This window comes from Ruditapes philippinarum, unplaced genomic scaffold (assembly GCF_026571515.1).
Source record: "Ruditapes philippinarum isolate M1 unplaced genomic scaffold, ASM2657151v2 ctg1174_1_1_1_1, whole genome shotgun sequence".
Lineage (NCBI taxonomy): Eukaryota > Metazoa > Mollusca > Bivalvia > Venerida > Veneridae > Ruditapes > Ruditapes philippinarum.
The window spans coordinates 46,575-72,178 of record NW_026863112.1 but is presented as its reverse complement, the minus strand read 5'-3'; the positions used below and the strand labels follow the sequence as shown (position 1 = coordinate 72,178).

Here is a 25,604-nt window from a genome sequence, read left to right as displayed (position 1 = left end):
CTCTGCTTCTGATAAATAACTTCTAACATTTGCATTTGCCATTATTCAATCTTATATGTTCAATATTTCAATGGAAAATGAAGAATGAACACCCTACATGTGTCGGTATGTGTATGCTATGTCTAATAAAGACTATCAAAATACAGGGTCACCTTATATTGCACTACTTGCATGTGGAAATGGCCTGTCATTATAGGTTATGTGTACACATGGTACACTCTCGATACATTACTACACAATTTACAATGTAAATATCATAACATTATATGATGTACAAGAATGCATAATGCTATGTAGAAAACTTTGGTGCTAAGCAAACTGAGTAGTATATATTAAGTTGTATTTAATATTATCCATTCCAGTCAATCGGGTGTACATTATCATTCCCATGTACTTTCAAGGATAAATGATGTTAACGACAAAAATATGCAAATGTCTGTAAAGAGCATTGAAATCCTTTTTGCAAAAACAATAATTTGCTGATGTTTTGATAACAGAATATATTCTTTTCTTTCCATGTTGCTGCCATATTATTTGGAAGTTGAATCAAGTTATTAAATATCATTCTGTATATACTGGTAACACATGATGGTTCCACGTCATACAGCTGGAAGGAACCATGCTTAGTAGTAATATTGCACATCTAAATTAAATCCACTCATTTTCACAATACATGTAGTTACCCAGATCTTTTAACAACATTTAAGACATAAAACATGGTATTTTGGTATGAAAGTAGTTTTGAAATTTTACAGACAGGCACTGTATGTCATGTGTGCATTGAAAATTTACATACCACTCACCACAGCCTTGACATAAGTTATATATGTGCTGAAAGGGGCTGACTTTAGGGCATGCTGAAAGGGCTGGCTTTAGCACAAGATGGATATGTGATGAAAAGTGACCAGCTATAGGGAAAGGTTGATATGCGCTGAAAGGGGCTGGCTTAAGAGAAAGGGGCCAGCTTAAGGGCAAGGTTGATATGTGCTGAAAGGGGGCAGCTTAAGGGCAAGGTTGATATGTGTCGAAAGGGGCCAGTTAAAGGGCATTGATATACTCTGAAAGGGGCAAAACGCTTCTTTTCTTAGGTGAAAAGTTAGGTCTAGAAGAAAAATAAAAGTCAATTGAGCATTTCGTTGTTTTGTTTTATTTTTGCTGACAATATATTACATTTAAAAATAATTAAAAACAAAATCATTTATTGTTAAGAATCAGTCAACAGCAAACAACCTAAAATTATTTCATCTAAAACTTCAAACCACACAACATACTTTGAAAAAGACTATAATTATGTGATAAGAAGGAAAATAAAAAGTTTACTACCATGTAAGTTTAAAACTGACTATAGAACTTGAAAGAGAATAATTGGGTAATATTTGTGTTTTAAGTGAAAATTACTAATATTGTTGGCTAAGTTTAGTTGACACTAGAGAAAGACGTTAGTAATTTCTGACTAATAAATACAATAGTATATTCTAGAGCATAATGAATCTGTACATTAAATTAGTCATTAAAGTAGGTTACAAAAATTCATTGAAATGAAACATTTCCTTAAAAAACTTATGAATATTGCAGAGATTAACAAGAAAATAAATGAAAATTCAAATGTTGCCTGTTATTTCATACTATACTACTTTAACTGAAAGATTTTAAATATATTCTTGTTTCTATTTTTAACCAATTACTGAAATACTTCGAAAATGAGGAGTAACTAGTTAAACTTTTCATTTGAATGAAAAAGCACAAGAGATTTAAAGTTGTCTCTTACTTATTGGTTTTTGGTATAACTATAACAAGATTAATTAAGTGCATTGATCAGTTTTTCATTCAAATTAATATGAGCCATGTCACGACAAAACCAACATAGTGTGTTTGTGACCAGCATGGATCCAGACCAGTCTGCGCATCCGCAAAGTCTGATCAGGATCCATGCTGTTCGCTTACAAACTTTATGACAAGTAGAGAATCTGATAGCGAACAGCATGGATCCTGATCAGACTGCGCGGATGCGCAGACTGGTCTGGATCCATGCTGGTCGCAAACCCATTATGTTGGTTTTGTCGTGACACGACTCGTATAAGTTTATGTGCAAATAAAATAAAATACATATAATGCCTCAGAATGCATAGTTCTACAATTTTTGCATTGAAACCTAGGAACTAATCAGATGGGTTTTTTTCTCTCATGATTTCATGCCTTTATTTACCCGAAAGATTGGAGATTAGAAAATGAAATAATGAAAATAAATCTAACATTATTCTATGAAAATGAATAACCTCAATCACTGGTTTTAAAATAGCTGAACAGAACATATTTGTGCACATAGTTTTTTTGATATATTCCATTTTTCTGCAACAACTTTGTGAATGAATATAAAAAAAAATGTACAAAAATATATGAATTTGTGACAACAAAAAGATATGAAGAACTGATGTAAGAGGCACCATTTTGTGTACGAAAAAAACGGTGCTACTTATATTTTATATATGTAGATACTAAGTTAAATCAACTAAAACAGTATGATTAGAGAGCCTCTGGTTAAATCTAAGTATGGTATTTATATAAAAAAAATATTAAAATGATAATAAAAAAATACAAAAAATTATGACTGGAAAACATATTGAATAATATCTGAACACATCATTTATCAAATTTGAACACATTGGTTATCATTGTATTTGAACACATTGGTTATCATCGTATTTGAACACATTGGTTATCATTGTATTTGAACACATTGGTTATCATTGTATTTGAACACATCAACCGGAAATCATAAGATTTGAACACATTGAATATCATATATTTGAACACACCATTTATCATATTTGAACACACCATTAATCGAATGTGAACACATTGACTATGAAAAATTTGAACACATTGGTTATGATATATTTTAACACACAGGTATGATTTCTGAACAAATTCATGCATTTTTTTTTTTGAACATTGGCAGTTTAAAAATTATCTTAAACTATTTTTCTACATTATCTGATTATCAATGTAAATTTGCATAACACAAATATGAACACTTTGTGGTATAATTATTTGATACATTACGCAAGCATACAACAAATTTTCCTGATTTCTTATTACAATATGCAATAAGCATTACTTTAACATACCAGAACATGTAATAACTTGTGAAAATCACATCAAAATGTTTAGAAACAATATCTTATGTTGAGCGAGACCAAAAAAAAATCAAAAAAAAAAAAAAAAAAATCCTGATCTTCAAATACATTTTGAAAATTCACTTTACTATTCTTTCTATTATATACATAAAATATCCGATGGTTTCAGTGAGTTAACAGACAAATTCTTGAAGATTGCATATTAATTATCTACCATCCTTTAATAAAGTTGAGCAAATGCAAACACCATGCAATCTTAAAGAAAAACCAACCCAGCCATTATATTACAATTGGGTTATTTTCAAGCATTTTTATTTTTCTTCTTTTTTTCTTCCTTTTTTGTGTAAAGGAGACCTTATGTGCCCCTCTATGCAGTAATTTTGGCATGAGAAGGGCAGTAGAGTTAATGACAACATCATCACATGTCAGCGTAAGAACCGAAAACCACAAGTGAGTCATAGTTAATAACCTTTATGACTGGGCCATCTGATAATGAAAAGATCTCATTTTTATCTTAATTTTCTTATAGCCTTGGTTCATATTTAATGACATGTACATTAAAATTTATATGAATATCACTAATACAGTATTACTTGGTTTTTGTATCACCAACCAGTACCAGTATGAAGTAAATTTCAATTTTTTTAATTAATGACCTTAGAAGGATCCAAGGTTCAGGATGGACACTTTAAGGTAAACCATTTGGTCACATTCATATAGTTCAAGTCATTTTCATTATTTAACACAATAAACAAAATTTAATCAATATCTGTATCATATATACCCGATTAATCAACATTTTTACATTTTGATCAAATCTTATTATACATTATTTAAATTAATTCACAGTCAAATTTGTACTACTTAATTAGAAATAAAATAACAAACATATTATCTACAATAATTTAGTCACCAGTGTCATTTAACATTATAATTGCAATACATAATAACAAAAAGAACCACTTTTTTGTCAATGAAAATAAGAAAATTTCACTGAAGATAACATAAACCAATACACACTTAAATTGAACTTATTCCTTTTATACACTTAAATATTTTTTTAAACATTTAAAACATTTTTACCTTTTTTTTTCTTCAAATGTTAACATACTATATGTAAATGCAATTTTTATTTATCCTCTTGGTAATTTCAGAAAGTTTAATATTAAACTAATAAACTAATGTTTATTGAATTTTAAAACATTTTTGTTTACAATGTATTTTCAATGTGCAACTATAATTTTTTTTAATTAAATTGGTATTTTCAGTTCCTATTTAATTGGTATTGTCATTTCATATTTAATTGGTATTTGTTGTATTTAATTGGTATTTTTACTCAAATAAATTATGATGTTCAAGAATTTGTTTCTATATATTCTAAATATATTTTCACAAACTTTTCAAGATATAAATTTACTTAGTCGAGTCTGAAAACCACAGATTTCATACCCCAAGTTTCAAATACAAGACAACACACCAATTAAAATGAAAAAAATCTATTTCAAAATGGGACATATAATTTAATGAGGTAATGTTTTAACTCTTTTATATGCACAATCATGTCAGTCAAACATTTATTTTCCTTTTCAACCATTCAATATACAGTGACAACAAAAAAATATCTAACAAAACAATCCTGACTGATTTATAACTAATTCTACATACAACCAACTCAACACTTGCACACCAAATACCAAGTAATCCGAAATAAAGTTTTTTTTTAACATTTTAACATTAATAGACTTTTATACATGTTGATTATTGCACAAAGTGAGGTTTTTAAATAAGTCGACTATGACTGTTAGCTATATGTTGTTAAACACTTCCCATACCATTTCAATCTAAAACACTTCTCATACAGTTTAAAACACTACCCATACAGATCTAAATCTGTAACTACCCATACAGTGTAAATCTAAACTTCTACAATTCTGAAGAACATCTATCACTCAGCAAATTTATCAAGCATATATTAAAATACTTTCACCACACAGCAAATACTGACAAGAAAAAATAATTGAAGAACACAAAGGTTTGAGTTTTGATAGTTTAAATTTGATCAAGAAAACAAGTCTTTAGTTATGATAAATTGAAAAAGGAAACAATGTAGAATTACAGTACCTTGGAAAAGGAGAGGTGTAACAAAAAAATATAGGTATACATATGAAGTATTAATTATGAATCTGACATCACAGTAACACATTTTCTAGAGCCTGAAAAACATAGGTTAACTTGAAGATATTGAGAAATTCAAAGTCACTAAACAAGAATTTATTTTGCATACCAGTATCAGAAATTTTGCACAGACATCAGACAATTTGCATACTGGTTTTTGCTTACCGATATTAGACATAACTTGCATGCAGGTATTACAGACTTTGCATTCTGATTAATTCAAGATTCTGAATACCGGTATATGACAGATTCTGAATACCGGTATATATATGACATATTTTGCATACCGATATCTCATAAACTTGCATCATCATATTCTTCAAAGAAAATCACATAAATCGGGATTCAGGCATCTTACATACAAACAAAACTTCATTACAGTTAACATCAGGGGTGCGAATAAATAAATTGATGCATTTAAATTCACAATAAATATGTCTGCAGTAATGCAATGAAAGATCAAAATTTACAAACATAAAAAAATAATGAACAAAAATCTTGATTTGAACACCTATGGTGGTTACGACCATTTGAGGGCTAAAATTAAGTATTAAATAAAATTTATTCATACAAATTTATATATATAAAAAGAACAAAATAATATTGATGCATTAAAAGCATTAAATGCTTAAAATGTGACTGTAAAAATACATTGTACATCTGCATTTTAACATAAATTTTGTCGGACATGCCTAAATTTGCATATCGATAAAAAAATCAATAATATGCCTTTACTTTTCCTTTGAGACAAGCATGTAAGCCCTTATTATAAGGACATATGCATATAATGTTTCATCTCCTGCATATATCATTAACATGCATATAAATAAATAAAAAGTTTCATAAATAAAACACACTTGTTATCTTTGGCTTTCTTCAGCATTATGTTCACTGAACTTCTTCTCAATTATTGTGTAATCACAATTTAAAAATTATCAAATATCAAAACTAATAAAATAACATTACTTCATTACTTTAGTCACCTAAATGTAAAAAGCATTCTATATTTCACAGATTTTCGTCTTTAAAATATTAAAGTCTGTACCTTAAAACAAAAACCAGCTTTTAAAACACAATTCTTTCTTCTAATGAACCCTAAACTTAAGAACAACTAATTCCACAAAAGTGGCACTGTATACATAAGAGTTCAAGTTGCTACCAATTTATCTTTCTATCAATGTCTTCGTTAAGATATTTCTCGTGTATTATAAAACTGAAACCACTATTGTAAAAGCACCGCACTTAAAAAAAACAACATCACCGTTTGGTCCCATTTTCAAATGCTGTTCATAAAATATAAACAAAAAAGGCACTAGGAATAAAAACAAAGGCACTTGAATGTAAAACTGGTCCCCATAATTTTACTTGGTCCTCTCTCTTATAATATCCCGTCCTTTGTAACTGAGCATTCCACATTGCATAGTGAGGTATTTGCATTATCTTATTACACCGTCAACAACTTCCATATAAGGTCATTTCATCATTTATGACGCACTTCCCCCTTCGATTCACCGTCGGTTCCCCTAGTACTCATTTTAAGGTCAAAGTGAGGGCTCGATACGTCTTCACATACTTCCATATAAACTATGGCTCGTTAATTTATATATATAGATAGATATATGAACAATGGAAAGCACTATCAGCTGCAGGTCACAGGGGTCACAGAAGGAGTTTCTGGTGAGTTCACTATATGATTTTTCTTGTCACTCTGGGGCGGGGTTAACTGTGTAATAATCTGAGCCTGCTGATCTGGAGGACTACCATGATCCACGTAAATGGCCTCGTCTCTACGTAACTGAGCTTTCTCCTGTAGAACACAAAAGATCAATGTATGATTTAGTAAGAAAAAACAAATATACAATAGTTTTTAGAAAAAAAAATATAATTATTAAATAGTGAAAATCATTATTTTCATAGTCTTCAGTTGAGAAGATTGATAGCAATTCCATTTTTAATGCTGACACCGGTCATAGCTTTAGTCATGTTCTGTTTATTTACACGGACATGAAGTCTTTTTTTTTTAATATCAACGTCATTTAGACTAAATGTTGAAAGCTAGAAAAGTATTGTTTCTTTTGTTCTTTTATCGAACTGTTTATATAAATTCTAATAGAAGTCACTTTCAAATATTTTTTAATAATCATGTAAACATTTAAAATATATATTTTTGGTAGTGTTATAAGTCATTCTAACAACATTTAAGGCAATACAACAGCTTTCCAGCTAGAGTGGTGGAAGAGAAATTTAGGTGCTCCTCTGCAAATTGTGTCACCAACTGGTGACTAGCACCTGAGAAAAACCACCAATCTTTCATTAGAAAGCTTGTTTATAAATAGACCTACCAATAAATTAAGATCAACAACATGGGTTTGAATGGTATGAGAATCTTCAGACTGTATATTGGGGAAAAATTTCACTGCAAGCGGTCCAAGCTCCTTTACACTCGCAGCATAAGGTGCCATCCATTGAACACATGGTAAAATATCTTTCCATTCATAACCTGTAAAATCAAAACAAAATATATATTGCAATACAAAAACACAATAAATAATGTTTTCCCAAGCAACTTGACAGAATAAAATGACAAGATAATCATATAAAGTTTAGTTTCAGAGAAACATAATTAAACTCGCATTGCACACAAAAAGGACTCTTTGCTACAGGGATAAGTCATTTTCAATACAATATAGAATTTATAACATTAAAGGGTGGGAAAATTTCTTACTCAGGACAATGATGAAAGGCAAGAGGTGTATGGTAGAAAGCAGTGATATTTCTCAGAATTGGAGGACAGGTTGTCCCTTTTGAAGCGAGAAATTTTAATAGAAACTATCATTAATGTAAACATAACTGAAGGCAGTACATGGGTAGTTATATTTACTTTTGATGACAATGACGGAAAAACAACAAAATTTCGTCTTTAACATAAATTATCAAGAACTACAGAAAGAACTGTAGTTTTCAGTTCAGATAAATTTTTCTTCTCCTTTTAAAGTGGGAATATTGGCAAAGGCAGGGGGATATATTTTTTGGAGGTAGGAAAAATGGTCAAATTCAGCTCAAAATTCACAGAAAGGTTCAAGAAAAAATGGTTGAAACATAAGTAACTTTAACTACATCCCCCAACTACATCCAACAATTAAAGGGAGATAAATATGAGCATTATTATTAACAAACCTGAGACAGAGAGTACAAGATCCCGTGATGATTGATGAAACAAGGCCGCTGCCGCTAACACACTGTACTGAAACTGTAAACTTTCTATATCTAGTATACACAGGTCCAGCAACTGTAATACAAAAAGAGAAACATTTAGCAACTTTATCTTACATATTACCAACAAAATATTTTGAATACTTTGAACAATTATTCAAACAATGAATTGACCATTTAACATGCAATTATTTTACACTTTTAAACCCTAGAATAATGAAACTATATATATATATATGACCTACCAGTTACACCACTTTATGACCAGACAAGCCTGCAATTCTCTACTTTTAACTTGACATGATTCAAATTTTCATATTGCCAAAAATGGAAGCTGACCAAGTCCAGCTAAAGAAATTAAGTAGGATTTAGTTTTTATCTAAAGTTCCATCACATACATGCTGAATTACAACTTTTTTAAACAATTTTCAATTTTTTTTCCCTGTAAACTTACCCGTGCTATCTGTACAAACACATGTGAAGAGTACTGTGGAAAGACAAAACCATGTTCACCACCGTGTATGTTTTCAACATTTGACACTTGGAGGTAGATATTTAACCAACCATTTGCTGTCACTGGTGACAAATCCCAGTTGATTGCCTACAGAAAAGAGAAAAATAATTGCAAAAATAATCTAATAGGATGACAGGCAAAAGCACTTTAACACATGGTTATATCTCATAGTAGACTAGAGAACCAATTGCAATGAGCCATTTCCTTGTCATAGAAAGAGTAACGTTAAATTTTCCCCTCTTTTTTTTTTTTAAATAGACAGGCCCTGTAAACAAGCCTTTAGTCAATTTCAAAGGTACCATTTTTTTATCATAATTGTGTTTAGAAAAAATTATCAATGGCCTATTCTTGTATTGCCTGTTGTTGCAACCTTGACCATGTTTTAACTTAAAATCTCACTGCTTTGTTTGTGCTACTGATTATTATAGTTTTAATAGACATTCTTACTTGATTTATTAAATGCTACAAATTCATATACATGTACAAGTAAGGTTTTATACCTTTAATATCAAAAGCCTGCTATATATACAAGGATACATACCTTTAATATAACAAGTTCCTGATCTAGAATCTCATCTTCTGTACAAGCACCATCAGTAACATATGCAAACTCTGCTAACTTTGGTGGATATATTTCCTAAAATGAAACATTTTCATTTACATTATTTCAATCAAATTTAAGTATTTTTCTTAACAAGTCAATAATATTATTTTCCTGTATCAAAATGTGGACTATGACTATTCTCATTCTATGTTATCAGCATTTTTGTAAATTTTGAATAGGTTCTGTACAGTGAATTGTGAAAAAAAATCGCCAAAGTCTTAAAAAAGGGAAAAAGTAATAAAAATTTATATACTTCCCTGTCAGCCCAAATCATTGAACCGACCTCGGCCTTCAGTCTGTTTAATGTCATTGGACTGATAGGTCACTATAATGCTATGAAGCCCTTAGTGCTGTGTATTATATTTTCAAGAATACAAGTTGTTCCAAGTTTAGTTATATATATTTAGCATGGATATAGCTTCAAACTCAAAATTGGTGAACTGATAAATAAGAGCCAGCACTTCCTGTGTAATTTTCTATTGAATCAAATTAAGGTACAAATATAGGAGATAAATTTAACAGATGTGAAACTTAAAATATTTTAGTAACACAAGCAAGTGCTATCCTTAACTAAAAGTTAGTGGTATAATATTTCTTACCTCTAATTTAGCAGCAATAAATAAGCATGTAATTCCTATAAGTTGTAATTGATGTTTTTGTAAATTGCTTTGTTTCGACAAAAATCTGTCTAGAAAATCTACAGCCAGATAGAACGACTCTCTGTGTAATCTGTAAACCTCACATACCTGTAACAAAAATATAACAGTGTTTTTTTACAACTATATATAAATAAATCAGAGGAAAATGGAGAAGTACAACAAAGCTATATAAATTATAAAATAGTACACTACATTCTTAAATAGATCTATAAATAATTTTTCTTTGTATTAGTTAAAAAATACAGGAATTTCAAAGTGTTCTTCCGCCTATTCTTTATGTGAATCTGGTAAACTCACTGTTATCTATTTTTTACTAAATGGTGTCAGTACTTTTTGAAAATCTGATTGTTTTCCCCAAATTTATATTATATCAGAAATGACCCATTTGAGCAGACTCTACCAATTGGGTGGAAATACTACTGTTTTATGGAAAAATTGATCAATTCCAGTTTTGAATTGTGTAAAGTTGTCAGATGTCCCTCCATTGTGTTATATGCATCCAAAGCATGATCTTTGTAGAACCACTGATTGGTTCAACATGTTTGTTTAAGCTCATTTCCTAAACAAGTTCTTGCAAGTAATCACTTTTGAGTCCGCTTCCTTGAACAAACCAGTACCACTGATAATAAATTTAAGTTAAAATTGAATTAAAAGTTTTAATATGAAAACCTCTGGAGCTTGTAAATAAAATTTTGTAATATAAAAATTTTAAACTTACTTCTATTAACCAATCTAGTAAAATAGCTCTCATTCTTGCATGTAACGCAGGATGTTTGTCAAACATATTCTGATCTCGTACATAGTTCAGTTCCTTCCTCAGCATTGTGTGCCAGACTTCCTGGGAGTCTGCCCAATCTAACTGTGGTAACGGCGATTTTCTCACTTCTACAGGGGTGGTGTAATAATTCTGAAATCTGAACTTTGACCCTAACATCAGTTCGGAGGTCAAGGGTAACCTCTCGGGAGAGGACTCGGGGCTTGGTACTATGGAACATGTTGTGATAGCCGTTGTTTCTGATATTGGGACCCATTGATTCTGAAAAACAGAAATTCAGACCATATAAGTCATAAAAAAGACACCAAAGAAAACCTGAAATTATTTCAAAAATTTTGGTTGAGACTGCAGATTGGATTTTTTAAAATTAAAGATTGGATTTCAAATGAACTTAATACTGTTATTCATTTGCCACTTCAAAGCATTATTTCATACTACATTCCCTGATTGATAGTCACCTTCTTCAAGTCTTGAGTAATTATTAGTTCAATTCACAGATAGGGGAAAGGGACCTTTAAAGTAACAAATTTTACAAAATTAAACTGAAATACGGTATATATACAGATGTGACAAAATTAAAAACTGTTGTTGTTTTGTTAAAGAAATTTCATTTACACCACTTTGTATGTATTTATTTGATTTACAAGTTATAACTTCTTTCAAAAAGTTGAAGACATCCCCCCCAGGACATATAAAAAATGAATTTTTTTTATCAAAGAAAAATTATTATGTCTGCAGTTTCCCTTTTATTGGCAAACTTATATAACATAAACACACCTTTTTCATTTTATCTAATCTAAAAATCAAAAATCAGACAGTTGTTTCTTTAACTCTTAAAACAACATCTCTGAAAGTTTTCCTACTTACTGAAAGTAGTTTTAAAGCCATTTTATCACAATCCAGATGTTTTCCTTTTTCATAAAAATCCCTGTCTAAGCTGCTACTTTAGATGTAGATAGGGTAATCATGAAAAACTTTTGTTAAAGATAATTATTGCGGATTAAGACAAGATGCCAGCACAAACATTCGATGACCCAAAGTAAAAGCTGTGATAGTAGAAGGGTATTATGTAGATTTGTTACATTAAAGACCTAAAGCCAACAATCATCAATGTACACCAAACTGTGAACAACATATTACTTTATGTAAGTTAGTCTGAACAAACAATCCAACTGCTGTGTATGCCATGTTTAGATTAAGGTGTGAGAATTAGATACAAGGTGTGTAAAAACGTAAGCCAAGCCATGGGGTCCACGGTGTCTGACACCATTTCATTGTAGATAATATAGATTGACACAGATTGTTGCTTTTGCTGAGCAAAAAAAAAAACAAGTTTGGAAAGTTATTCATAACAAATTCATTTAGTATTAGAGTTCTACTCTTTTTCATGTATAAAATTTCCAATTGCATAAAATAGCCTAAGGCTTAATTTTAGCTTGAAATTGTAAAAAACAACATTTTTTTAGAGTCTGAACATATCATTTTTCATTTCGACATCACCCAATAAAGTACCAGTAAAAATTTGAAGTATTGACTGATAAAAACACAAGGTAATAAAATAATTTAAATTTACAATGGTTCAAAAGACTGCACAATGACAATTTTTCATTTTTAGAATTATCCTGAGGCAATGAACTGTCAAAATGGAGTCAGATATATAGCTAAAGTAGGAGTTTGACTCTATAACACCTCAACTTTATTTTATCACTTTTTTCTTTAAATAGCTTAAGGCTAGAAATATCTCCACAACAACCAAATACAGACTGCATTTCATTTTAAAACATTTGGTTTTATTAGTTTTTTTTTCATATTGAATTTTCTGAAAATTAAAACATTTTGTTGCATAGATAGAATTGATGTTATATAATAACAGGTAAAATTTAATGGTCATTTTTTTTTAAAATTTCAAATCAAATTGGATTGTCTTGGTCAAAACAACCTTTAGAAACAGACCTTGAAGTAGACCAATATACCTGATAATTAGGATGACTGTCAACACAAGTCAATACCGATTTTTAAGAACCCAAGTCTTGGTCTATGAAACATTCACCAGTGATTTTTTTGTACTTTTTTAAATCCTAGTCGTAATTTTCATAAAACCATGCACTTTTTCGCATAAATCTAATCTTACACTAGTCTTTTTACTCCCCAAATAGGCAATAATAGCAAAAATTTTCCAAAACTCCAAATTTAGTGGGAAATGTTCTAAGTATGAACTATTTGAATATTTCTTTAAATTATTGGAAGAAACCTGCCAGAATGAAATAACAACTGAGAATCAAAAGCCTTGTTGTAAAACAGGAAACAACAAAGTTTTTCATTTGGGTGCCTAATATTAGTATAATGGAAATCATTAATGATGTCACATCAAAATATTAGCACAGCTGTGCCATACCATTTCTTACAGACAGTTCTAAAAGCTTCACAGGCATGTGATAAATAAAATAACGCTCTAAATGACAAGTTTGAAGTTTAAAGTGAATACGTTAAGCAGAAAATAAATGAGGATATCCGAAATTACATTATTTTAGCGCGGTTCATTCATAAAATATGCTAAAATTATGTTGCTGTATGGCATGCAACTCATCTGGCACCCCCAATGCAAGATGAAATTTCTGGCATGGGTAAAATTAATAGAAACGCCAGTCTGCTGCTATGCATGATAGCTGCATATTTCCAATCCTCTCTTATATTTTCTTATATTTTATAAACTTAAGATCTTGACTGTGTGGGGCACAACCACCTTGTACCTAGTAGAATATGAACTTCCTATTCTTCAGTCCCATACCCATTATTCCTCTCTAGAACTATAAGGCATTGGAATAACCTCCCATACCAGGTCAAATCCAGTACCAGCCTAAATATCTGCGAGGATAGACTAGCTTCTCTCTAGTCCCCCTTTGTATGTTACAGTTCTTACTTAAACCATGCACACTGCGAACTTTTAATTTTAACTTTGTACGTAATGATTTTTAACACCCCCCCCCCCAGACAGAACACCTGCATTTAATGGGCAGGATGGATTGTTCGACAAAACAAGAGTATTTATTAGACCATGGGCATTGCTGTAATATGCATGAGGATTTAAAAAAAAACAACCATTTCATCATCATAGCATGTCCCCCACTCCAAGAAACCGCCATGTTAATGTATAACCTATTTATGCTGAATGTGACGAGCAGAGAATATTTCATGTACCAGTTATTTTCAGGCATTAAGCAGTAATGTTGGAAACAGGTAATTGCATCTTTGGTTTGTAGGAATTATATTTCCTGTTGAACCACATGCACTCAAAATGAATTACCAGAGAGAATTATTATCTAAAAATATTCAAGCTATACAAGATTTACAGAAAGTAGACAAATTTCCAATAAAAATCAACTTCAATCTGTTCACATAATGCTATTTAGTACTTTGCATAGTGGTCAGAAACGACACATATGAAAGAGAGAAAAAACTAGGTCATGGCGCCAAATTGTTTATAAAGAAACGTAACTAAATATGCAAAATTTTAAATGCAAATGAAAGGACTTTACCTCAATTCGATAATGTTGACGTTTCTTAGCACATGCCATCGCTTCTTCTGGATCCTGAAGAACAAAAAAGGTCATAAATTCTTTCTTCAACACCAGACATTTTTTCGTACCCCACCCACTCGTTTTAACGAACAAAGGAACAGACATTTTGCATGACCGACATTTTAAAAACATAATTTTTACCTCTTCTGCTTTCCTTTTACGGCTGATTTTGGTGCATAATGGAAGTTGCTCTGTGGTTTTTGCTTTGGTGTTCATGCGGGAACTGTAAAAGAACGAGATTCCTATATTTTTAAAGAAAATTGTAGCCTACCGGCTAAATCCAAAATGGCGGTAAATCTTAATAAACGACTAAAATTAACGTAAATGCAAGTATAAATACCTTTTTCTGGACATTTTGCTCCGCACTTTACACATCCGACGAGTGCTGTAAGGAAAAAATAGAAATTTAATCAAAATAAAGTCCAGTTCATTTTGGCGCAACTTTGCAACAGATCCCTTCCTTACCCCGGCCGTCCGCGTTACTGATGTGGTATGGCAAATGATTTTAACACCTTGCCGTAGGTCAAATATTAACAGTTACACCTAGTCTCGGATTTTTTTGTTAGGAAATTAAAACTGAATAAATCCACCTCCAAATTTTATTTGTGTACCTTTTTGCAAATGAAGAGATAACTGCTAAATAAAATAATATTTTTTTTTAACAAAAAAATGTAAACCAAAATTAATGCAACATTATCCAACACATTTAAAATAATTTATAGGTGCTCTATCCATACTTTTTTAAAAATCTAGCACTTGATCCAAATCATTTTCTAGTTTCTATCTCAAATGTTAGTGCGAACACACTGTCGTTCTCTTTGCAACTGACTAAGGTTTCCTTTGTGGGATCAGCACTAAAATCAAGGGCCACTCACCGTAGCTCCCGCCAACACGAAATTCTACGGACTTAAGCGAACTAATTTTTTCATTTTTATATATAATAATAAAGATTAAGTAAAGTTATGATTAAAAGGCATTTTTGATACATTATATTGTCAAATTCACGGAAATTTAATAAATATCTTACATATTTATCAAAGATCAAACTAATCCGTATTGAAGGCATTTGACGTAAACAACCGCGAAATCGGCCACATTTCAAAGACCGAATTTTGATTTCATATTAAATTAAACATTAATTTTTAACAAGTACTAGAAAAAATACATTAAAAAGTGTATTGATATGTTCCTGGGTATTCATTATTTTATTGAAAACTAGTATCATTAAATATCTTAAATTTATAACTCGGAAGATAATTTAATGAATCCATTAAAAGTCAAAAGTTGATTGAAAAAATCTCCAACAACTGTTAATGGATCAAATGAATTTTGTATACCAAATCAAAATATAATATTTACTTTACAACCTTAAAATTTCATCACATTGGTCCGGCATAATATTAAGAAAGATATTTGGTAAAACAAAAGGTGCCTATTTTCTCTAATCTGTCAGTTTTTGTAAACATTGTATGTATGTCACGCATGCGCAACCTAATTTCAAATCGGCAACCCAAAATGCCCCCAAATTCAACGTCAATGATTGGTCAATAGTACTATTGAAAACACGCCTACTTCAAAATGTAAACATTGCCTGAAAATGGACGCGAGTTGTACGGCATGGTTGAAAATATTTCGCAGATTTAGAGGAAATATTGTCGGAATGATTCACTTATCAGCGTGTCCTGGTTGGCAGATTTGTCTATTAGATTCTTGTTTACACTAGAACAAATATGATAAATTGTGACATTATAAAGAATCAGTACAAAACGTATTTAAAGTCGATACACACCTGCAAATATTACTATAAGTGTAATGTTATTCGGATATTTTACCAGTTTGGCAATTTCATCTTATTTGTCGCGTTATCGTTGCCTTTTTGATCGCAATAAATCTTGTATGACCCTACCTTTTTAAGAAAAGCCATATTAGGCATAAATGTGAACTTTTTTTGATGACGAAGTGGGAGATTTTCCTTCAAAAAGAGGGAGATTTGCAATAAATAAAGAAGGAAGTTCAGTTCTGACATCAAAAATAGGGAGATATCTTTAATTTGTGAAAATATCCCATATTATAAGAAAAATCTTTGAAAAGATGGCTGCAGAAAGTGAGAGTCTCCTGCTAAAAGTGGGATAGTTAACGTGTATGATTAGGTACTGTTGCCAAAAGTAGGATCGAAATATTACAAGCATTGCAAAGATAGATTGCATTGCCAAAATTTTAGAGATTTCTGTATTTTGCAATAACACATTTTTTTTGGGACACTGTGATTGATTTATGTATCTTTCAATAGACAAATTGTTTACAGTATTTGTTCACTTTTAATCTTTTTTGATAAAGTGTTGACTATATAACACCTTACTGAAATTTAACCTTTGAATATTTCATCATTACATTTTCTTCTACACAATATCGAATTACATTTGAGCTCATGGTAATTGTCAAGACATTTTCTGACACCTGATTTGAACTTTTTTCCTGTTTGATGTTAAAAAGACTAACTCTGGAATTAAGAATATTTGGGGTTTTCCCAGCTAATAACATAGGTATAAACAAACGTTTACAGTCACAGCTTTGAAAATAAGCTAAGCCAGTTGATTAATCTATTGTGACAGGTAGTGCACTGTAAAGATATAACAGTAAAAGTTAGTTTGTACCCACATTTGCCTAGTTCCAAGTAACATCTATTGCTGAATTTTAACAGGACAAAAAGAACTATATACATCAATAATGGCAATTATGTGCTAATTAACACATTCCAGCCTGTTTACAAAAGATTGGAAAAAAAAACATTAAGGCTTGTACAAGAACTATCACCTGTTTGAAAGTTAACAAGTCAAGGATGCATATAATTTATGCACATATTTATATACATGTACTTAACAACAAACAGTGGCAGAATGATTGACATATGCATGGCATAAGATAACACATGTTGCACTAGTACAAAAGAAAGATATGTATCAGAAAGCTAACATTTCACACCTCTGTGAGAGATATGGATATACTGTAATCTTGATCAGATAAGGGGTGACCTTAGGTATAACAGGTTTATGAGATAATCTAAGGTATGCATGGGTACAAGTTTTCAGGCATTTGCCTGAAGTTCAGGCTTTTTATACTTTTTATTACATTGAACCAATTAAATTGATGCTAGATTTAGGGTTTACAGAAATTTGAACTTGGAAACATTAGTATGTCCAATGAAAGGCAAGTAAATCCTATGAATATACATGCAGAAAATTTATTCTTTTTTTTCAAAACATTTTCAGAAACAATTGCTTTTAACGATATTTACTGCACAAATACATTTTGAATTTGTAAATATTTTATTATGAAGACATTTCTTGAATGGGTAAATTACTTGATACCAGTAATGTATTAAAAAACAAATAATTTAAAAAGTTACCTTTGAAAGCATACATTCCCAGGTTTTTCTTGAGTAACCATTCTGTTAGGTTTCTATTAAGTATTAACACTGACTTTCACTGCAGAGTTTCTTTGTTAAATATACAAATAAGAAACCATCTAATCTGTGTTTTTATGCCCTATTGCTTGAGCAAATGCCTTCTGTGTGACAGAATGTGTTGTGAACAAATAACTGGATTATTTCATAGTGGTCAGTTAGATCAGTCCCTATTTTCTCACCTTGGTCATGTGAGAGTAATTACTGATACAGTATATGTATACAATGCCTGCATTGTCCAATTACAAAAGCTGTGAAATATTTGTCATGATACTTGTAGCTTTTCTAGATAATAACTTATTGATTGGTTTGTTTGAAAGTAGTAATTACTGTCTCAAACATCCCTTTATGTTTTGGTTGTGTACACCGTCCTAAGAGTCTCACCTTCTAAAAACATTCCTTACCAAAGCTGATGGCTTTTTTATTTGAAGACTCGGAAACATGTTAAAAATAGATCACAATGTGTTAAGAGAAAACATACAGTTACAAAATGTATATGTTACTAAATTTATCATGACAAGGCCTTATTTCCAGTTTAATGCCCAAAACTCAATTTTTATTGTGTTTGTCTTAATCTCAAATGCAAAACAATTCTTTAACAATATTTGAAGGGTTATTCTCTTTGTGGCTTATTTTAGGATGCCCAAAAATAGTATCAATAATTTTACTGACTTAAATTGGAGTTTTGTACTTTCTTCCACCAAATTATGATCATGATTTAACATTTTAAACATAATTTATAGCACCATGTATCATCTTTTGTGTCATTTATAAGCTTGTCTGTTTTACAGAAATAGTCAAGCTATTATGATGGCTGAATTTTTGTCGTCATTGTGCAGATACATATGCAGTGCTCCTGTTTACAGATACATGTATTATTTGTATAGATTTTTAATTTATCATATTGTAAATCAAATATGTAACATTTAGATGGAAGATGTGGCATTGCCATAATTCAATAACAGTATCTGTCATTGTATTTTCAGGAACACCCAGATATCAAGGGTCTGTGAGGAAAATTATAGAGAAGGCTGAGTATGAAGCCAAAATATATAAGGAGGCTGGTGTGGTAAGTCTAGTAACGTTTGGGGGCAATAATGACTAATTTCTTAGCCCCAGTTAACTTGAAAAACCTGAACATATTAAACACTTTAACAGTATAGTAGTAACCTGGCATCATTTGCATAATACATGTATTTGGAAATCTGGTTAGAGAATTAAAAAGGAAATATACCAACATATTTCTTTCAAACATGCATTTTGGAATTATCCTTTGTTTTTCAAATTCAAACAAAAATTGTAAACTGCAGGCAGAAGAAATGACTTTACACACTTAAAGAATTATTTGTAAATAAAGAAGCCAATATTATTAATCCGAAATAATATCGGGTCACTTTTGTTGTGATTGATCTATGGTCATTCGCATTTTACCTTTGCTCTGGCATGTTCAGAGGTAATATCAAATCCTTGGGAAAATGAAGGCAGAAAGTGATGGTAAACTGCCGAGGTACAAAGCGGTGGCTAGACTGTGCTCTGGTGAATTCAAAGTGGCTCAATTACTGTTGTTATCTGGAGGGTAAACTACAAAAAGCAGCATAACATACCACTTTTAGAACTACTGTCGTTGTACACTTTCTGAACAATGTTAAATTCTATAAACTAAATACAATTTCTTGTAACATACAGGACAGTGTATTGGTGGAGAATATGCACGATATCCCGTACCTCCACACACAGGAAGTTGGACCGGAAGTTGTATCTACTATGACTAGGGCGTGTTCCAGGGTTAGACAAGTGTTTGATACAGGACCAGTGGGTGTCCAGATACTGGCAGGTGCAAATAAACAAGGTTTAGCCGTGGCTGTGGCAGCAGGTAGATTATATTGGTTTACATTTTCAATAATTCACATGTCAAATATCATTGTGATTTTAAACATTAAATATCATTGTGATTTTACGCATCAAATATCATTGTGATTTTACACATCAATTATCATTGTGGTATTACATGTTAAAATATTATTGTGATTTTACATTTCAAAGTTCATTGTGATTTCACATGTCAAATATTATTGTGATTTTACACATCAAATTTCATTGTGATTTTAAATGTCAAATATCTTTGTGATTTTACTCATCAAATATCATTTTGATTTTACACGTCAAATTTCTACACATCAAATTTCATTGTGATTTTAAATGTCAAATATAATTGTGATTTTACACATCAAATATCATTCTGATTTTACACATCAAATTTCATTGTGATTTTAAAAGATAAATTTCATTGTGATTTTACATGTGAAATGTCACTGTAATTTTACAAGTCAAATATCAGAAAGTGTAGGAGAGTCCTGTATTCAATTGAGACAATTTTTTTTTGGTATGTTGTAAAATGGCAAACATTTGAATATTTTCACAACCAGTAATTTTAACAGAAACTGATTAAAAAAGATGAACAAAGCAGTTTTTGGCAATTTGTGACACGGAATAAGGCGTTTTTTTCACATTAAGATGGATGGTGATGTAAAATTGAAAAGAAATAAGAAAAATTGATTGCACACGAAAATAATATATTACCCACTCAACTATTTTGTTGTTTAAGTGGACATAATAAAAATATTATATCTTTTCATACAGCTAAGATAAAACTAAATGTATTTTGTTTTAACATCATGTAGAGCTGGATTATATTCGGGCTGAAGGATTTGTGTTTAGTCACGTGGCTGACGAGGGTTTAATGAACGCATGTGCAGGTCCCTTGTTGAGATATCGCAAAATGATCGGTGCAGAACATATACAAGTATTTACAGATATCAAAAAGAAGCACAGGTAAAATATATTCATTCATAATATCTGTGAATATCTTTGTACAAGTATATAAAAGAATTATCCTAGAATATTTTAATTGAGGTTAAACGGCCATTTTTATATACATTTGTAACTGAAGAATACTCGGTTCCTATGATATCAAGGGTTCTATGATATCAAGGTATTTAAATTTTCTGTGACTGCTAGTAAAAGCAACTTATGATGATGCTAATATTTGTAAAACTTACACACTAGATTCATTTTCATCTGCCAATAAATTTAATTTGGTGAATAATGACCGTATTTGTGACAAGAAAACTATTTTATAAAACCTTCATATTTGACTACCATTTTCCTTAATGGTTTTTACACAGTCAGTTAAAATATGTTATAAACACATATACTGACATATAGTTTTAATTTTATAGCAAGTTAACTGTTGGAAGTTTTTCACAACTTAACTTGAAAGCTTTGACCCATCTATCCTTCCATACTTGCTTATTTGGGGATTACCTTGATACCGTTGTAACCTCCTCTGAAATTACCCAAAATGGCAGACATTGAAAATATTCTAAAAAATGTCATTTTTATTGGTTCTTTTGAAATAATTTTTTGACAAACAGTTCTGGAAAAGGTTCATTTAAAAGATGGAAGAAAAATCTCATTCATTTATGATATTTATATATAGATATTTTCCGATAAACGTTAAGTACCATGATATCATAGAACCCCGGGCTACTACTAACATTGCCACCAAATTCAAATGTAAGCAAAACTGACATAAAGTACAATAGATTGATAATTATTCTATGTATTAAGACCTTAAGTCCTTTTAGTACCAAAGTAATGCACTAGTTCAACTTATTGCCCCTTTTCAAACATTTGCTGTAAGAAATTTCCAATAAAACAGGGGAGGTTACTATAAAATGTCAGATTGTCTATATATAAAGCTAGCATTAGTTATCCCCCTTTCTTCACAAGGTTCGAGTGGGGGAGCATACTGGAAAACACATGCAAAAAAATGAAATAGAAATAGTATAAGTTATTTCCCTTGCTTTTTTTAGCTGAATGTCAGAAACTGCTACTACATTTTTGAAATATGTTTTACTTTTCGTAAACTAAATGCTCTATGCATACATTCTATAAACAGATAAATACACATTATTATCATTTTTATAAGTGGGTTGTTAAAAAATTATTAGGACTGCAGCCCCAGTGTTCGCATCATTTAGTTTACATACACAATTTTACAAACAACAAATATTAATTGGTACATATCTTCTACATTCAATAAACAAATCAATACAATATGTGTACAAATAACAATTCTGCTTTAATTACAAATAAAAAGGGGTATGCGACACATGGCGCATTAGAAAAATGAAAAAAAGATTTTAATAATGTTGCAAAATAAATTGATGTACAAAGTGTCACCAGCTTCATTCTTTCTGAAAGTACTCTCCTCTATGGTGCTGAAGAACCCATTGTCTTTATTCATCCTTAGACCTCTCTGAACTTAACTGTTGGGTGATGTTCACCGTTGTAGCTTTAAGTTTTCCTGTAGAGCTGAAATTTAGCCCCTTCAGATGTGTATTGATTGATGCCACCCAATGAGGCATGGACCTATAGCATAAATTAAATAAGTGCATAGATTAGTCTAAAAATTGACATCACAAACATCCTATCAGTTTCTTGTTTTCTTCCTTGCCCTTTCTTGTCTGTGATCTCGTCTTCAAAAGAGTATCGCCCATCAGGTGGTAAAATTTAACAAGAGCACATTTATAGCTTTTCAACATGGCGGCATCTCTACATTTAATGCTTTGGCCGCTGCTGTTTGTTTGTTTGTTTTGCCATTTAATGTCCAAATGATGTCAAATTTGGACATGACGTCATTGAATATAACAAAACATTTTGGTCGAACATAATGAAAAACAAGTATCAAATAATGAATAAACTAGAAGTAAAACTTTCTTCAATGACTATTAGATTGCTGTACATTTCAAAATATTTCAAATGTATAGGAATATGAAACAGCACAAGTCGTAAGTCCTACTATTTTTTGAACAACCCTTGTACTATTATATTATTATCCCTGTGTTTCAGTGCCCACAGTATAACATCTGATGTAAGTATAGAAGATACAGCACAGGCTGCCCAGTATTTTCTTACTGATGGTGTTATTCTCACAGGAAGTTCCACTGGTCTACCAGTAAATCATCAGGAACTTGAAGGTACAAAACTGTTCTTAACTTATATAATTATAGTCAAATAATTGCATACATCAACAGTATAGAGTCAGCTCACCTTTCACATGATGCAGTCTGAACAGGCTCTGCTCTTAAATTCTAAAATCGCTTTAAAAAAACAACGGACAAGTTGAAATTTCAAGGCAAAGCAAGGTCATTAGATAGTTATATGCTATAGAGAAAGGAGTACAGTAAGTGGTGGCCTAGTGGCTATGGTGTTTGCTTCTCAAGTCAGGGATCATGGAATAGAGCCATGACTCGGTAATGACATTCATTCAATACTAGTACGTAGTACAGGTGCTTTTAAAAAAGTGGAATCAAATGTAATTAAATTAAGTTGTTAGGACTTGTTTCACAGTCAGTACGAGAAATTGCTAAAGCTCAGGTTAAGTAACAATAGTGGGTAAAGATTGAAAACTTTTGTATTTATGTCATTGACGTTATACAAACATAGTGTGAAGACGCACTAAATGTTAGCATTACAATATACTGTAGGCATTTCAATAAAAAATTATTCTTTTTAAGTTTAAACAGTCTTTATTTTGGGTATGTGATATATAGAATATTATATTCATGTAGTTCATTACTAAATTTATTGAACTAAAATAAAAACCCATTATATAATTTTATTCAACTCGGTTATGTCTTCTATCTGTCCTTCCGCCCATCACACTGTATCTTAGCTAAAAGTTGTTTTAGTATCTTTATTAAGTATCCTCTTTTTGAAGTGCATCATTATTATGGTGTAGCTTCACATCAATCAGGTCAAGGTCACTGGGGCTAAAAATAGTTTTTCTTACTTTTCATGCTTTAAGCTTGCTTTGTCATAGAGAATTATATGGGAGAATGCATGGTGTTGACAATGTTCTTGTTAATCATAAACATGTATTGTTAATGAACATAAATTTTTATTTTTTCATTTGCAGTCGTGCAGAAGTCGGTGGATATACCGGTGCTGATAGGTTCCGGGGTGACGGCTGACAACTATCCTGTCTTCAAGTCGGCTCATGCCCTCATAATAGGTTCTTACTTCAAGATGGCACATCGCTGGCATGGTGATATTGATGAAAAGATTCTATCTGACTTCATGGATATTGTTAGAAAAGACAGGTCGTCAGAAAATATCCAAGAAGAAAAATGATTGGATGATATTAATATGTATTTTTACTTCAAAAATCCCGGTGATTAAAGGTGTTTAGCTAGTCAGAATATTATCTGTAATTATATATATACATTCCAATTGTTTAATTCATTGATTTTTAGATAATATTTTCTAGCTTTTATTACTATGTTAATGGTGTTGTAGCTCAATTGTTTGTTTTGCTGATTCATTGTTACATGAAATGTTAATAGGAAATTGCGCTAATATTGTGAGTTTGAATCCTGTATGGGCTTGGAGTTCCTTCTTCAGAAAGCTGCATGGGTTCAAACCCTGTCAGAGGCAAGTCGTTGTTACATTAAGCAAGAAATTTTACACGCATTGCTCACTGCTCAGTAATGGTTGATTCCAGGGACAGATTTGAAAGTGTGTCTTTAAGCTTATAGTTTCCTACACAAACAACTAAAATAAATTCTGTATAAACCAACAGTATGGAACTTGGTCGCACTGTATCAAGGTGCAAGCTGGCCTGGCTGTATACTAGTGGCATAGATTAATCACTTTCGGTTCCAGCATGTTAAGGGTTAAGAGTCCACCACAGAAAGGAATTCAACAATCCTAAGAAGGATTCATTCCGGCAATTCTATATACTAATAGGCATATAAATGATGCAAAATGTTTGTGATTGCCATGATATACTTATAATTTTTATGCTCCCCGAAAAATTTCGGGGGAGCATATAGTCGGCGCCTTGTCCGTCAGTCCGTCCGTCTGCACTCACAGGAGAGTAATTATGTGGCTAGAGCGACAATAGGTAACTGTTCTTTCTCTTTGATGTCATTCATTCCGTAATGCTTTTATGTGGCTATTTTCTTTTGTGTGGCTAAAAAGAACAATAGAGAGAACAATAGAGTAGCCACATAATAACTCTCCTGAGTTAACGTCCGTCTGTCCGTCCGTTGTCTTGTCCGGAGCATAACTTGAAAACCCATGGAGATAATTTGTTGAAACTTCATACAGTGGTAGAGGGCATTGAGGGGGAGTGCAGTGTCAAAAACCATAACTCTATTTTGCCCGGTTTTTTAATTATCTCCCCTTATAGAAAAATCTTGTCCGGGGCATAACTCTAAAACTATAAGAGATATCAACATGAAACTTTGTAGGTGAATAGATCTCAATGGGTAGATGTGCAGTGCATAAGAACAATAACTCTTTTTGTCCTAATTTTGGAGTTATTGCCCTTTGTTAATTTTAACACTTTAAACTTTGTCCAGAACATAACTCCAAAACTATAAGAGATATCAAGATGAATAATTGTAGGTGAATAGAT

The 25,604-nt window shown here is 31.3% G+C and overlaps 2 protein-coding genes across 5 annotated transcripts; one reads left to right on the top strand and one right to left on the bottom strand.

Moving 5' to 3' along the window:
- Positions 1–1,124: 1,124 nt before the first annotated feature.
- On the bottom strand, positions 1,125–18,215 carry LOC132721161 (G1/S-specific cyclin-E-like). Of its 3 annotated transcripts, none has more exons than XM_060705414.1 (11): positions 18,062–18,215; positions 14,996–15,040; positions 14,797–14,878; positions 14,614–14,667; positions 11,021–11,338; positions 10,243–10,389; positions 9,581–9,676; positions 8,980–9,126; positions 8,490–8,601; positions 7,655–7,812; positions 1,125–7,119 (listed from the first exon to the last, which is right to left on the bottom strand). In XM_060705414.1, exons 1-11 carry the CDS (start codon positions 18,100–18,102, stop codon positions 6,952–6,954), a joined length of 1,368 nt encoding a protein of 455 aa, XP_060561397.1. In that variant the 5' UTR covers positions 18,103–18,215; the 3' UTR covers positions 1,125–6,951. The 3 variants fall into 3 exon arrangements, with proteins under 3 accessions (XP_060561397.1, XP_060561398.1, XP_060561399.1); XM_060705415.1 differs by lacking the exon at positions 18,062–18,215 and adding an exon at positions 16,023–16,066; XM_060705416.1 differs by lacking the exon at positions 18,062–18,215 and adding an exon at positions 15,393–15,547.
- LOC132721162 (uncharacterized protein F13E9.13, mitochondrial-like) lies at positions 14,611–24,520 on the top strand. 2 transcript variants are annotated; one of them, XM_060705417.1, is made up of 6 exons: positions 14,611–14,683; positions 19,105–19,187; positions 19,805–19,991; positions 20,800–20,950; positions 23,033–23,160; positions 24,102–24,520. In XM_060705417.1, exons 1-6 carry the CDS (start codon positions 14,626–14,628, stop codon positions 24,314–24,316), a joined length of 822 nt encoding a protein of 273 aa, XP_060561400.1. In that variant the 5' UTR covers positions 14,611–14,625; the 3' UTR covers positions 24,317–24,520. The 2 variants fall into 2 exon arrangements, with proteins under 2 accessions (XP_060561400.1, XP_060561401.1); XM_060705418.1 differs by lacking the exon at positions 14,611–14,683 and adding an exon at positions 16,184–16,340 and having other exon boundaries at positions 24,102–24,517.
- The last annotated feature ends 1,084 nt before the right edge of the window (positions 24,521–25,604 follow it).

What these genes read in the sequence shown, in the direction of transcription:
- LOC132721162 (XM_060705418.1), top strand. Translation starts at nt 16,253, where the DNA reads ATGGACGCGAGTTGTACGGCATGGTTGAAAATATTTCGCAGATTTAGA. An exon ending in AGCCGTGGCTGTGGCAGCAG is followed by an intron (nt 19,992 to 20,799) that starts GTAGATTATATT and finishes AACATCATGTAG; the next exon opens with AGCTGGATTATATTCGGGCT. An exon ending in GATATCAAAAAGAAGCACAG is followed by an intron (nt 20,951 to 23,032) that starts GTAAAATATATT and finishes CCTGTGTTTCAG; the next exon opens with TGCCCACAGTATAACATCTG.
- LOC132721161 (XM_060705414.1), bottom strand. Translation starts at nt 18,102, where the DNA reads ATGGTTACTCAAGAAAAACCTGGGAATGTATGCTTTCAAAG. An exon ending in AGCAAAATGTCCAGAAAAAG is followed by an intron (nt 14,879 to 14,995) that starts GTATTTATACTT and finishes GTTCTTTTACAG; the next exon opens with TTCCCGCATGAACACCAAAG. An exon ending in GTAAAAGGAAAGCAGAAGAG is followed by an intron (nt 14,668 to 14,796) that starts GTAAAAATTATG and finishes TTTGTTCTTCAG; the next exon opens with GATCCAGAAGAAGCGATGGC.